General features: G+C 37.3%; 1 protein-coding gene across 1 annotated transcript in view; it reads left to right on the top strand.

Moving 5' to 3' along the window:
- eif2b3 (eukaryotic translation initiation factor 2B, subunit 3 gamma) overlaps positions 1-12,374 on the top strand; it is a 39,236-nt gene that overhangs the window by 15,122 nt on the left and 11,740 nt on the right. Inside the window, exons 5-9 of the mRNA XM_079877114.1 lie at positions 223-334; positions 9,361-9,450; positions 11,562-11,695; positions 11,812-12,002; positions 12,155-12,217. Of these exons, the coding sequence (XP_079733240.1) occupies positions 223-334; positions 9,361-9,450; positions 11,562-11,695; positions 11,812-12,002; positions 12,155-12,217 (590 nt within the window). The remainder of the gene's footprint in view (positions 1-222; positions 335-9,360; positions 9,451-11,561; positions 11,696-11,811; positions 12,003-12,154; positions 12,218-12,374) is intronic.

Below are 12,374 nucleotides of genomic sequence, written 5' to 3'. Positions count from 1 at the left end.
GAGTGTTGTTGTTGCACTGTTTCCAAACTACTATTTAGTGACCGTTTCCTCTTTCAAACTGAAAATGCATCCCAATGGCCTGTATAATCTTGCATTCCTGCAGATCTTTCGGGTTGTTGACTGGGCATGTGTCTTAAGCCAAAATACAGTTTGACTATACTATATCTCGCAGTAGTATTTTATGAGTTCGCTATGACAGATTGTAATTGTGCTCTGTGGCAGGAGAACAGAGGGACTTTGTGGGTGTGGACGTCACAGGGAAACGGCTTCTGTTCATGGCCAATGAAGCAGACCTGGAAGAAGGCCTTGTTCTCCGGAAGTCCATCATGCGCAAGTAAGTGTCAACATCACTTCAGGGCTGCTTTTAAGTCCACTTTTTTATGCCCTTCCCTCCATCTCGTTCACTCAAATATATGTCATTGCTTGCGTTGCACGAGTGCCCACTTCTGGCGGATTCCTTGCTATGGGTTGAAATGGAACGCCCTAAGCCCTTGATAACTTGCAATTCGCAATGGAGCTGATTTATTATTTAAATTTTTTCATTGTTAATTTGTTTTATGCAGCATTCTAAAGCCCTTATGTATGCTTGAGCTGTTGGAAAAAATTACACAAATTAAAAAGATAATACTATGTAAAAACAGTCAGCTTAAGGTAGCTACAAGTTAAATGTCAAAATAACTCCAATATCATACACTAGTGGGATGGTGGTAAATTAAGCGCGATCTGCTGTGACGTCACAGTCGTGTTGCATTGTGGTTTATGGATCTGCCTGAAGTGTATATGGTGAATAAACTCTCTCCCTCGGTCAAAATCAAGCTGTCGAGGCTCGAGGGTTTGTCAAAATAAACTTGTCTTGCCCATTTGACAAAGTTGAATGCACTTCAAAATGGCGGCGGAGATTCTCCTGAGGGGAATTGCTTAGGGATGTTTGCGACTGTATGTCTAAAAGTGGAGTTAAACGCATTGGGACTGGTTCGTAAGATCGGACAAATTTAGTGACTACCGATCGAGTCATAGAATGTGATTATCGGCCGATCGATTGGAGTATCCTAAAAAAATTTTAAATTATATAATTCTTTTCTTTTAAAAAAAAATTCGTAATCGTAGCAATTTGAGATATAGATCTAGCCTTCTAATAAAAACTGCCCATTAATGTACAATACTTTGGACTTGTGCTGCGTAAATGCGTTAGGGCATTTTGTTGTCTGGTTGGGTTTACTTTTCATGCTGAAAATTGACTTGGTCTATCTAAATACAATTTAAAACTGCTACCCTCAGAGAGGTGCCGCTTCCTCAAGCGGCCTCACGGGACGATGACCTGCTGTTTTTGCTGCTGGCTAATAAAACTGGGGCCTCCTCCACACTGGCCTGTCATAAGTGCTGCCTGTCAACCCTGCTTTAGCAGGCGGCAGCCTTTCTTAACTGTTGATCCAATCCTTCTTTCCTGCCTTTCTGTCCTGTGTTTCTTTCACGGTTTCTCTTTTCTTTGGATTTTCTTTGTGTCTGAGGTTTTAGAGCTATGTGTATTATTTCCCAGAACTATGCGGAAATATTAGACTTTTTTTTTGTTTTATTTTTATTAGACTTCTATCTAATGATTATTTAATGTATGAATATTTAATTTTTCTCATCTCTTAAGTTTTCTCATAAGTGCAGATATATTCTCATATTTTAAGATAGTATAATTTAATAGCTTATTGTAAGGCTGTAAGCTTACGCTGCTGTTTTGAACCAATAATCAGAACAAAAAGCAGTTGGAGGATGTGCATAATTCAAGTATTTCTCTGACTCCATTAAAGTTGTTATTCTTTAACCTCTTATTCTTCAAAGGTAAAATGTCTTCATTAGAACTGATTGGAAAGCTTAGGATTTAACCTGAATGTTTAGATAATGAAAGTTACAATCACTTAAACTTTCAACACTAGGCGCTTTTGCACCGGAGGAACTTTTTCATAGTTCCTAGAACTATTGGCGAAAGTACCCGGATGCCGGCGCGTTCGCACCGCAGGAACTAGGAACGATTTTAGTTCTTGGAACCAAGCTAAACATGATCATGTATTTCTGCTCAGCAACACTGGACATCAACCATACGGCATACGCTAGTAACTTTCCATATACTGTCTATGTATAACAGTTCCATCTAATAACGTATTAGACAGGACTGTTGGACAGATCGTAAACTAATGAACACGGAGAATGCGAGCACTGTTTGTTTGCTCAGGGTCTGGCGTTCTCAGTGCCATCAAAATAAAGGTCTGCAGCGCCGTCAAAATAAAAGTCACAGCAACGAGCGCGGCCTACGTCACTTCAAAGTTCCTACTGGCGGTGCGAATGCAACAGGAAAATGTTCCTAGGGGAACCATTAGTTCGCTCACCCTGGTGGCTAGTTCCTAGAACTAAGTTCCTAGAACTATCCGCTGCGAAAGCCCCTATTATCAGTGATAAAGGAAATATTCTCTAAGCCTTTAAAGCAGGCATTGATCATTAACATATTCTCCTCAATGCATGCTTAATAATTGTACCTAAGTACATATCTCTAATAAGTTCACTGCCATTCAGTTCAGTTTATAAGCTGTAAGATGAGAAAACAAATGTGTCCTGTGAAGCAAATGGTATACATGTGTCATTGAGGTGTAAATGACTCAGTCTCCCCAGACAGAACCATCCTGTACCTGGAGTGTCCCAGCAAGTCCTCAATAGGCAAATTAACGAATCCCTTGCACTAGATAGGCATAAGCATAACTGTGATGATGAAGGACATTGTGCCATGTTTTATTCACATGCATACATTTAAATGGAATTTTAAAAAATCTATTTTAATATATTTTAAAATATAATTTTTCTTGAGATGGCAAAGCTTTTTTTTTTTTTAGCAGCCATTACTTCAGTCTTCAGTGTCAAATGATCCTTCAGAAATCATGCTAATATGCTAATTTGGTCCTCAAGGAACATTTTACATCTTATTTGCAGTGTTGAAAACGGTTATTATTTTAGGATTCTATGATTAATAGAATGTTTAAAGAACAGTGTTTATTTAAAATAGAACATTGTATCTTTTGTGACTTTACTCCACCAGAGTTCGTTTTGTTTGGTGCGCACCAGGGTTCGGATGGCAGTGTTCACACCATCACACAATCAAATGAACTGCACCAACAGAGCAATCACACCAGAGTTCGTTTTAGTCTAACCAAACCTGCCAATTGTGAACACACCCCTAAAAGAATAAAAGTATTAATACAAATATTTTCCAACCTTTATTAATGCATTTTGCATTTGAAAATGTCCAAAATTTAACCTTTGTCATGGTAGACTGCATATATAACAAATTAGATATGTCGACTAGACTAAAGCGTATAGTTTTTATAGAGAGAAATTAAGTAATATTTGGCTGATCATGTGATTTCAATATGGCTGCCACCATGAGGGGGACTATTGATAATATAGAATAAAATAGCTAAATTTTTGCCACTGATATGACTAGAGACATATTTTAGATAACTAAAATAATCTTAAAATAACCCCCCCCCCCCCATCTTTCCTCCCAGCCTTTTTAATGTTTTAATGTTATCTGATGCTGTCATTTCAGTGTTTAAGACCTGATGTTGGCAAGGCTCCTCAGATTGTCAGCACCTTGCGTGGGGCCTGTACTTTGGGCCTGTTACTGGTTGTGGGGGTGATCAGGGGTCTGGGAGTAGGAGAACTGTAGGGCTCTGCATGCGACTGTGTTGGGAGCTCATAAATAATTTGCCACTGTAAATCTTGTCTAGTAATAGAAGGGTTGCAGCAGCTGTTAGCATGTTGTACGTTGAGAGGGAGACTAAACACTCTGCCTGATCTGACGTTAAGTAATGTGTTGTTCCAGTCTAATGCACTTATATTCTCATAATATAAGCAGATATTAAACGATTATATTTAATTAAATAAAAAAATTATTTGAGTCAAATCTTACCCCCCCAAAAAAAGAAAGAAACAAGAAATTATATTTTATTAAAAATAAAGCTATACGCTTCTGTGTAAAAGTGAGAATCTAATAAAAAATAACCATTGGCAATTACAAAAAATAGTGCATAGTTGTTTTGACAATAATGTCAGAATTTAAAAAGTGCACCCAAAATTTAAATGACCCTGAATGACTTTCGTTTTGTCCTGTGGAACACAAAATAATATAATTTGTATATTTTTCTTTTGTTTTTCCACAGAAGAAAGTAAGTCATATTTATAAGTTTCAGGTTTGAAAAACATGTGCGAGAGTAAATGATGACAGAATTTTTTATCATAGGATGAACTATCCCCTTAAATTTTTTACTTCTACCTTGTTTGAAGTATCTCAGAAGTTTGGTTAAAGATGTGATGTTGACCAGGGTTGCCAACTTCGGTTGCCTGGCTGGATTGAACTGGAGCTGGTGCAATCTTTAGGACTCCCTTCCTGAGGTAGAAACAGGGAAGCAAAAAGAGAAGTATTAGCGTAGTTGCTGTTAATAGCATTTTAGGCAAAAGATGATTATTTGAAGATTGTACTTTTTTAAATCATATAATTGTAGTAAGTTAATGAAGCATTATGTGAATGATTGGCTAAATAGATGCGTCTTTAAACTAGGTTTAATCTAGATTTATGCCAAACTGTTGCAAAATAAAAATATGCACATAATTGTAATGTAAGTTATGCTCTGAGGAAAACTTATTTTGATTGCTTTAAACTGTAAAAGCACCCTCTCGTCACTTGACACGTTAAATGGCTCAAATCAAACTTATGAATACAAGTCCCTTTAAAGTTCAAGACAAATGGGGTCATGATCTTTTCTCAGTGTGGTTTGCTCTGTGGCATCTGCCATTTTTAAATGCATCTTATCTTACAAGCGTGTTTTTCACTTCTGTAAGTTGCGTCACTCACAGAAGTTATTCATGCCACAGCGCACATATTCACCTAATCCACAACAAAATTATCACCTGGCTGGCCTGTGACAATGCGAATTTAACCGGCCAAATAGAACATTCAGAAATCATGTCTCATGCCAAATGCATGAGAGTTAGCAACTTTGCAATGACCGACAGATTTCTAGCATTATATCATCATAAGAAACAGCAACAGTGTTGAAGTACATCTTAGTGGTGGTCCTTTTGTGTTTCTAGGATTGAAGAAATGTGTGAGAAAAAACATTTTGGATATCGGTTTCTCCATCTTTATGTGGTCTAGTAGCAAACCAGAGCGAAACTGTTACACGTGACATTTGTTGGTACTGGAATTGATTTTTACAGATTCCAATCTCATACATCTTCAACCTCATATTGTTTACAGGTGAGGTCTTATTCTCTGTGAGACAATTACAGTGTTTAGTATTATTTAATTTATTTATTGATTAACTTTAGTCATTTTAGTACTTTTTAGTTAGTTACCAAGGCACTATTTTGGCAAAAGTAAAAAAAAAAAAAATTATACGATTTTTATTTCATATTATTTCAATTAGTAAATTAATTATTATTATTTAATTAATCTTCACGTTGTTTTAGAATTAGTTTTAGTTATCAATAACAACACTGGACTGTTGTGGCCCAGAGCCCATCATGTATGATCTGATCAGATTATATTAAGTGCCACATATACTCATAGACTTTCTAATGTATTTGCACAATTGTGGAAGCAATGTATTAGATGCTCACAGGACACACTCACATACATGACAAAGTGGTAGTGCTCAGTTTGTGAAATGGTGGTCACAACTCTTGGTTCCCTATTTTCTAGCACTAACTTGCTGTAGCCCACTAGATTTAAACTTTCTAATTGTCAGAAATCTAGAAAGAATAGATCGGACAGGAAACATGTATGTATCTTAGTCTGGCAGCCAGAAAGAAGCGGTAAACTTCCTCGGACAGCTCACTGAAAAGGCATGTTAACATTGCTGCTCCTTTTGCTTTGTTAAAGCTGCTAGTGTTTAATAGTGTTTAACATTGTGCGCAATCCAGCTCTTCCTCCTAAACACGCTGCTCAAACATTACACTCTCCAGACTGGCTGAGGATGTTTGAAAGTAAGGTGTGAGCCATGTGTCCTGTGCTAAGATTTACCAACCTCTCAAATCCAGACTCAGCTTTTGTCTTTCTCCTCCAATGTTAAGTCTGTTAGTTATTTAACCTGCCGATTCAGACGAGCGATCGCAGAACAAAGGCCTCGCGTCTTGCGTTTATCTAGGTCTGGATAAATTTGCTCAGGCTCCATCGACGGCACACTGTGTAACGTATGACCTCACTGTGCTGTAACGCAGATTTTTGTGCTGGGCTTTATAGTAAGTAGTAAGCCATTAAAACTAATAGTGTGAGTCACTCACAGTCCTGGAGGCCTTTCCCAGGTTTTTGTCATCCTTGTCAGCTTGAGGAGGAAGCAGACAGTGAGGGAAAATTATTTATTGATGGAACGTTTTGTTTTAGAGCAGAGTTTTACCTTAGTGGAGCATTACGCTATATGACATTTCATGACAATTGCTTCAAGATTACAATTAAGCAAATTTGTTTTTGTCTCTATTAGTCACACAGTCAGCAGACCGTAAATAATAGGGAAAAGTGGGGGAAACTGGTTTGCAGAATGTTGCGAGCTGGATTCGAACTTGTGGCACCTATACAAGCACTATGGGTCAACGTTTTTTTCCCCAAAACAGTGCCATTGACCAGTGGTTCTCAACCTTTTTGACTCAAAGGCCCCTCTTTGTAGAACACAATATTTGAAGCTCCTCCTTCATATACGCCAAAATATTTCTGATATTTCTGCTGCAATTGACAAATGTAAAAAAAAATAATGTTGAATTAATTCATGTGGTTAATATAATATATTAAATCAATTAACCATGATTAATTGTGTGATTCAAGAAGTTATGCATTTCAGAAAGCAGTTATTGTGGGAAATTAAAAAGAAATGTGATTTCAAGTTTACATCTTCATTTTATGCATTTATTTTTATCATTTTAATTTAGATTCGAGTTGGATATTTTTAATTTATTAATAATAATTTATTCATTTAAATTCTTTGAAATTATCCCGAGGCCTCCTAGTGTGCCCCGGCCCCCTGGTCGAGAACCACTGCCATAGAATTTCATTGAAGGTCTTGTGCTGTATCTTTGGTTCTAAATATCTTGAAGTGAGTAGTTTGATTGAAAAGTTATTCCTAGTTGTTTTGCACTGTGAGCCTTGTATTGTCTGCACTCCATAAACAGCACCTGTTGCTCGTCATTTGGCAGTCTTGCCTTCTTCCTGACCCTCTGTTCCCCTCTCTTTAACAATCATTCCTCATTCAAAACCACTAGGATCTGTATCCGTTACTCATCATTCCTTCATTCGGCCCATCATTTTCTCTGATTCACTCATTCTCCTGCCCGCAGGTGCCAGACCATGATGTCACATGTTGGGTGTTCCCATAAATCAGCGTGTCATGCCTTTGTTCATTCCTCACCTCCTTTGGATCTCTCCCTGATGTCTGCGTGTGTGAGCCTAGCACATTGGTACCATATGTAGCCGAAAACATCTGAACGTTCCTCAGTCTCCGCACGCACTTTTCCTGCTTTTCAGGAATCGAGCCACTGCTGGCTAATGGAATGACTTAGTGTCATCATAATTTATTTTGAATGTATCCACACGCATACACGCTCTGATTTACACATGGCGAGTCTGTTTTTGAGATTTGAGATTTGAGTAAACACTGCAGTGTTTCAGGCTCTCAGTGTGTCATCCGCTGGAGGGAAACAGTAAAGCTCTTGAGACGAGATGGTTCTCTTACGTTCTCGCTTCGTAAATGTCACGGGGGGGGGGGGGTTCTGTGTTCCTGTTCTGTGTTTCTGTTCTGTGTTTACAGCAGGTCGCAGGATTCTTTGATGAAAATAGAAAAGCTTTTATAACATAAATCAATGTCTTTACTGTCACTTTTGATCAATTTAATGCATCCTTGCTGAATAAAAGTATTAATTTCTTTCATTTCTTCCCCCCCAAAAGATTCTTTCCATTCAAACTTTTGAATGGTGTTGTATAATATAGATAGATATAAATAAATAAATAAATAAATAAATAAATAAATAAATAAATAAATAAATAAATATAAAAAATATATATTTATGGAAATTATCATTTTCTTTTTTCTCATATATACAAATCTTCTTAAAGTATCCATTTATTGATTTACTTTTAATTTTTTAGACATTATATTACAGTGTAACAATTCTTGTGAAAAGAGTAATCAACTATTTTTATTTTTGTTTTTTTTTACATTTTAAATGATTGTTTTACTTATCAAATTTGCTTATCAAATTCTTAGCATAATTGTATGGAATTAAAAGATTTTTAATTTGAAAGTTTTTTGAATTTCATTATTTCTCCTACAATTTTTTTTGTGGCACCCCCCCCCCCCCCCCCTTTTTTTTTTAAATCGTGAACCTTTTATTTCCAGGTTCGATTTAGATATTAAATTCCAGATGTTTAAGTCTCTTTTGAACCTTGCTGTTCGTGCTTTGCACTGCGCCTTAATACACTTGAATCATCATGAATTGAGGCCATTGAGCAAAACCTTGACTCAGTAATCTTGAAGTAAAGACTATTCTCTCCAGACATATGAGTTTGTGTATGTGACCGGAAGTCCTCATGTTCATCTGACAGCTTAACTTGCATTGCTGTCTAGTCTGCTTTACCTTTAGTAACACTTCGTGTTATCCGTCAGGATGCACTGGACTCTTTCTCCACGTGAATCACTCTGGCCCCGGGGCAGCCATTTTGTGGGCCTCTTGTGGCACTGTGGAGGGGCTCCGGGAGCATTTTCATGTCAATGGCAGGCTATAAAACAGTCTGGGGGGTCCGTCGGTGCTCCTGACATCTCACTACTTACAAGCTGTGGAAGCAAACTTAATCCGGCTGGAGTTGCCATGGTATTTTCTTTTTTATTATTTTTGTCTGAGATTTTATAGAGATACTACATCATTTCTTCTCTTTCATGTCACTTCACTTGTCTTTCACTTGTTATTCCTATTTTGGGGGTCATTATAGTTCTCTTATAGTGCCTCAAAGAGACCAATTAGGTTGGGAGTGAGACAGGAAAATGAAAGGCTGCATGGGACGTAAAGGCAAGCTATATAGTCTAATTATAAAACATCTGAGGAAACAAGGGTAGCAGGGTGCCTTACAATGTTTTTGTCAGAGCTGTTATGTATTTACTTTGTTTCGCCATCAAGCACGTTCCACGTTTACCCTGCGTGTTATTCTGGAGGAGCCGCAGCCTCCTTCCACACATTTACTGTAATTATTTTTTATTTGCACCCCAAGATGCTAGTCTTCACTGCCCTCCCTTTCTCTGACAATCTTCTTTTATTTTTATTTTTATACCACTCTTTCAGACATCCCAGAATGCTCATCAAGACCGGCCTTCTAGATGCTCACCTGTACTGCCTGAAGAGATCTGTGGTAGATTTCTTAGTACACAACAAGTAAGTTAGGATTTCTTAGTTTCAAGAAGAGTTTCACAGCTTTTTCCGTGTCCTTGTTCCGTGTCACAGAAGAAGTACTGAATGGTGCGGTCATTAAAGCAAAAGGAATATTAACAAAATCATGTTAATTTTTCCATTTAACTTTTCACTCAAATTGTTATGATAGTTTAATTTGTCTAATTGTGTGTTACATCAAAATTTGCAAAAACTGATCCGTTTTTTTCCTGAAAGCCGTTTGACAATGTGCTACCTGAAAGCACCTTCTCTGAATTTTGAATCTGGCACATTACCATCTGTTAAATCTGGCTTTACCATATTATAAACTGATGTTAGGGTGGACATAGGTCATTAAAATTGGGCTTCAATTGTATTGCGGGACTTTTAATGAAATGCAAAGAGCAATTTCGAACGTGTGCAAGTTCTTGGTGTAGGCTAATTAATGAACAAATAAATATAATAACTAAAGTATATGTAATACGTGTTTTTTTTTTTTTTCCACTATAATTAATCAATTTCATTTGAATTTGTTTTTACTGTAAAAGCCTAAATTGAAAAACAAGAATTGCTCCTTGCGCTTCATGGTAAGCATCTTATCAGCACCACTTTCACATAACCAGTTCTCTTCATCTAGTCGTTCCGCTGTGTCTCTAATCTTAGAGAGTGTCCCTGTGTCCTCTACAGTCCACCCCTCCATTGCTCCCATAGCTCTCCATTCATCCTCTCCAATAGCCCTCCGTTCCCCTGCCCCTCCAGTCCCCTTTGTGATCCTGTAACTGACATTGTGAGGCCGGGCAGCCTGCTGTAAAGTGGTGCCGTGCATGGCCTCTCTTAGGTCCTCTCCCGCTCACATACTTCAGAAAAGCGTGAGGCTTCTCTCCGCTTTGACATTTTAATTCGCTCTCCCCCTGATATAAATATCATTTCATCTAATCTGCCCCCCTCCTCTCCCCACTTTCCCTCATCAAAGTAGTTTGACTTTTTTATGCTGCCTTTTCTCTCTCTCGTTCACATTCTTTTTTTCCCTATCCATCCCTCCCTCCCTCCGTCTCGCTCTCTCTCTGTCGCCCTTGAGCCTGCAGTGCCATGGAGTACTAAAGGAGAAAATGGACATAGTAACTGTTGTTTCTCTCTCTGCATTCAGATGGAAATTCTAATCTTGCCTAAAAGAAAATAAAGAGAGAGAGAGGGAAAGAGAGAGACTGGTTTAAGGAGGTGGCGGAGATTTTGAATTGCTCCTCAAGCATACATGATTTTTTTCATGCCATGATTCAACTCTTTATACCTTCAGGAGACCAAAAATTCAATTGTTCATTAAAATAAGAACATTCCTCTTTTGCAGGGTCCGTGAATGCGGTTTCATTTTGGATTTAAGCATTGTTTATCACAATCATTAATATTAATAAATAAATAAATCATTTTCTTTTTTTAAATAATTAATATATTAAATGAATCATCCAAATTTCCTACCATTGGAACAGGTCTACTTTTAGCTTAATGCAAAGCATACTTTGTCTTCTATTGCCATACACTGCAATTTCAAAAATTTGGGGTCAGTAAGAGTCAATATTTATATTTTTAAAGAAATTAATACTTTGCTGTTCCTTTAAACTTCCTCAAATAATTAGAAAAATGCATCAGTTTTCACAAAAATATTAAGCAACTCTAACATTTTCAACATTGATAATAATCATAAATGTTTCTTGTGCACTAAATCAGCATATCAGAATGATTTCTGAAGGATCATGTGACACTGAAGACTGGAGTAATGAGGCTGAAAATTCAGCTTTGCCATCACAGGAATACATTTTTAAATATATTAAAATTCTAAGCAGTTATTTTAAATTGTAAATATATTGCACAAGATTCACAAATTTTTACTCGTTCTTTTTGATCAAATAAAATACGCTTCTTTTAAAAAAAAATCTTATCGACCCCAAACTTTTAAATGGTAGTGACTTCTAAAGCCACGTTTTGTAATGTCTATTCAGTGCTTTACTCTTCTGCCACAGTTATGTCTTTAAATCAGTTAAATGATTAATCATAATTGCGTAAACACGAGTTTGCTGGAAAAAAAGTACTGATTTAAATCTCCAAAAATGTTTTTTTTACAGGTCTGTGACTTCAATCAGAGGAGAATTAGTGCCGTATTTGGTGCGCAAGCAGTTCTCCAAGTCTTTAAACTCCCCAAATACCACAGAGGATTCAGAGAAGAATCAAAAACAACAAGATGCTCACAACAATTTGGGTAAGCTTCCTCTTGTAATGACTCGCATTTGCACAATTCCCACTTGTCAACCCTTTTAAGTGTTAAGTGTACATAATTAACGGTGACCTTTCAAAAACTCATACACGTCTTCACAGAGGTCCTCAGCACCAGTAAAGATGAGCCGCTGCTCCAACTTGCTCGGGAGAGGTCGTGTTGGAACGATCATCGTGGAGACATGAGCGAGGCCTACCATGGCGGAAAGCTACGCTGCTACGTTCACGTCATGGAGGAGGGCATGTGTTACCGTGTGAACACGCTTGCAGCTTACATAGAAGCCAATCGTGTGGTGAGTACAAGCCGAAAGAACTGTTTTAATGGCACAGTTTTCATTAAATTTGTAAATAAGTTTATTTGTCCACAGTTAAAACAGTTGTTTGAGACACTGGTTCAGGTGTATTGGTTGCATTGAATTGTGGGATGGTTTCCCTTATCCCATAGGTTCCAAAGCTATTTGAGGACCCTTCAATCCATCCGACTGCTGTGGTCACAGAACGCTCTTTGGTGAGTCCCATAGCCACGCCACTAATATGTTGGTTGTGTACAGTAGGATTAAAAATGCATATTTTATAATATATCTCATTCAATTCTATTAAAGTAACATTCTGCTATTGAAATAGAGTGCAACAGCACAAAAAAAAAAAACTAACTTAAAAAAAAA

Source organism: Squalius cephalus (assembly GCF_949319135.1).
Source record: "Squalius cephalus genome assembly, chromosome: 7".
Classification (NCBI taxonomy): domain Eukaryota; kingdom Metazoa; phylum Chordata; class Actinopteri; order Cypriniformes; family Leuciscidae; genus Squalius; species Squalius cephalus.
This window is presented reverse-complemented; position numbering and strand designations above follow the sequence as displayed.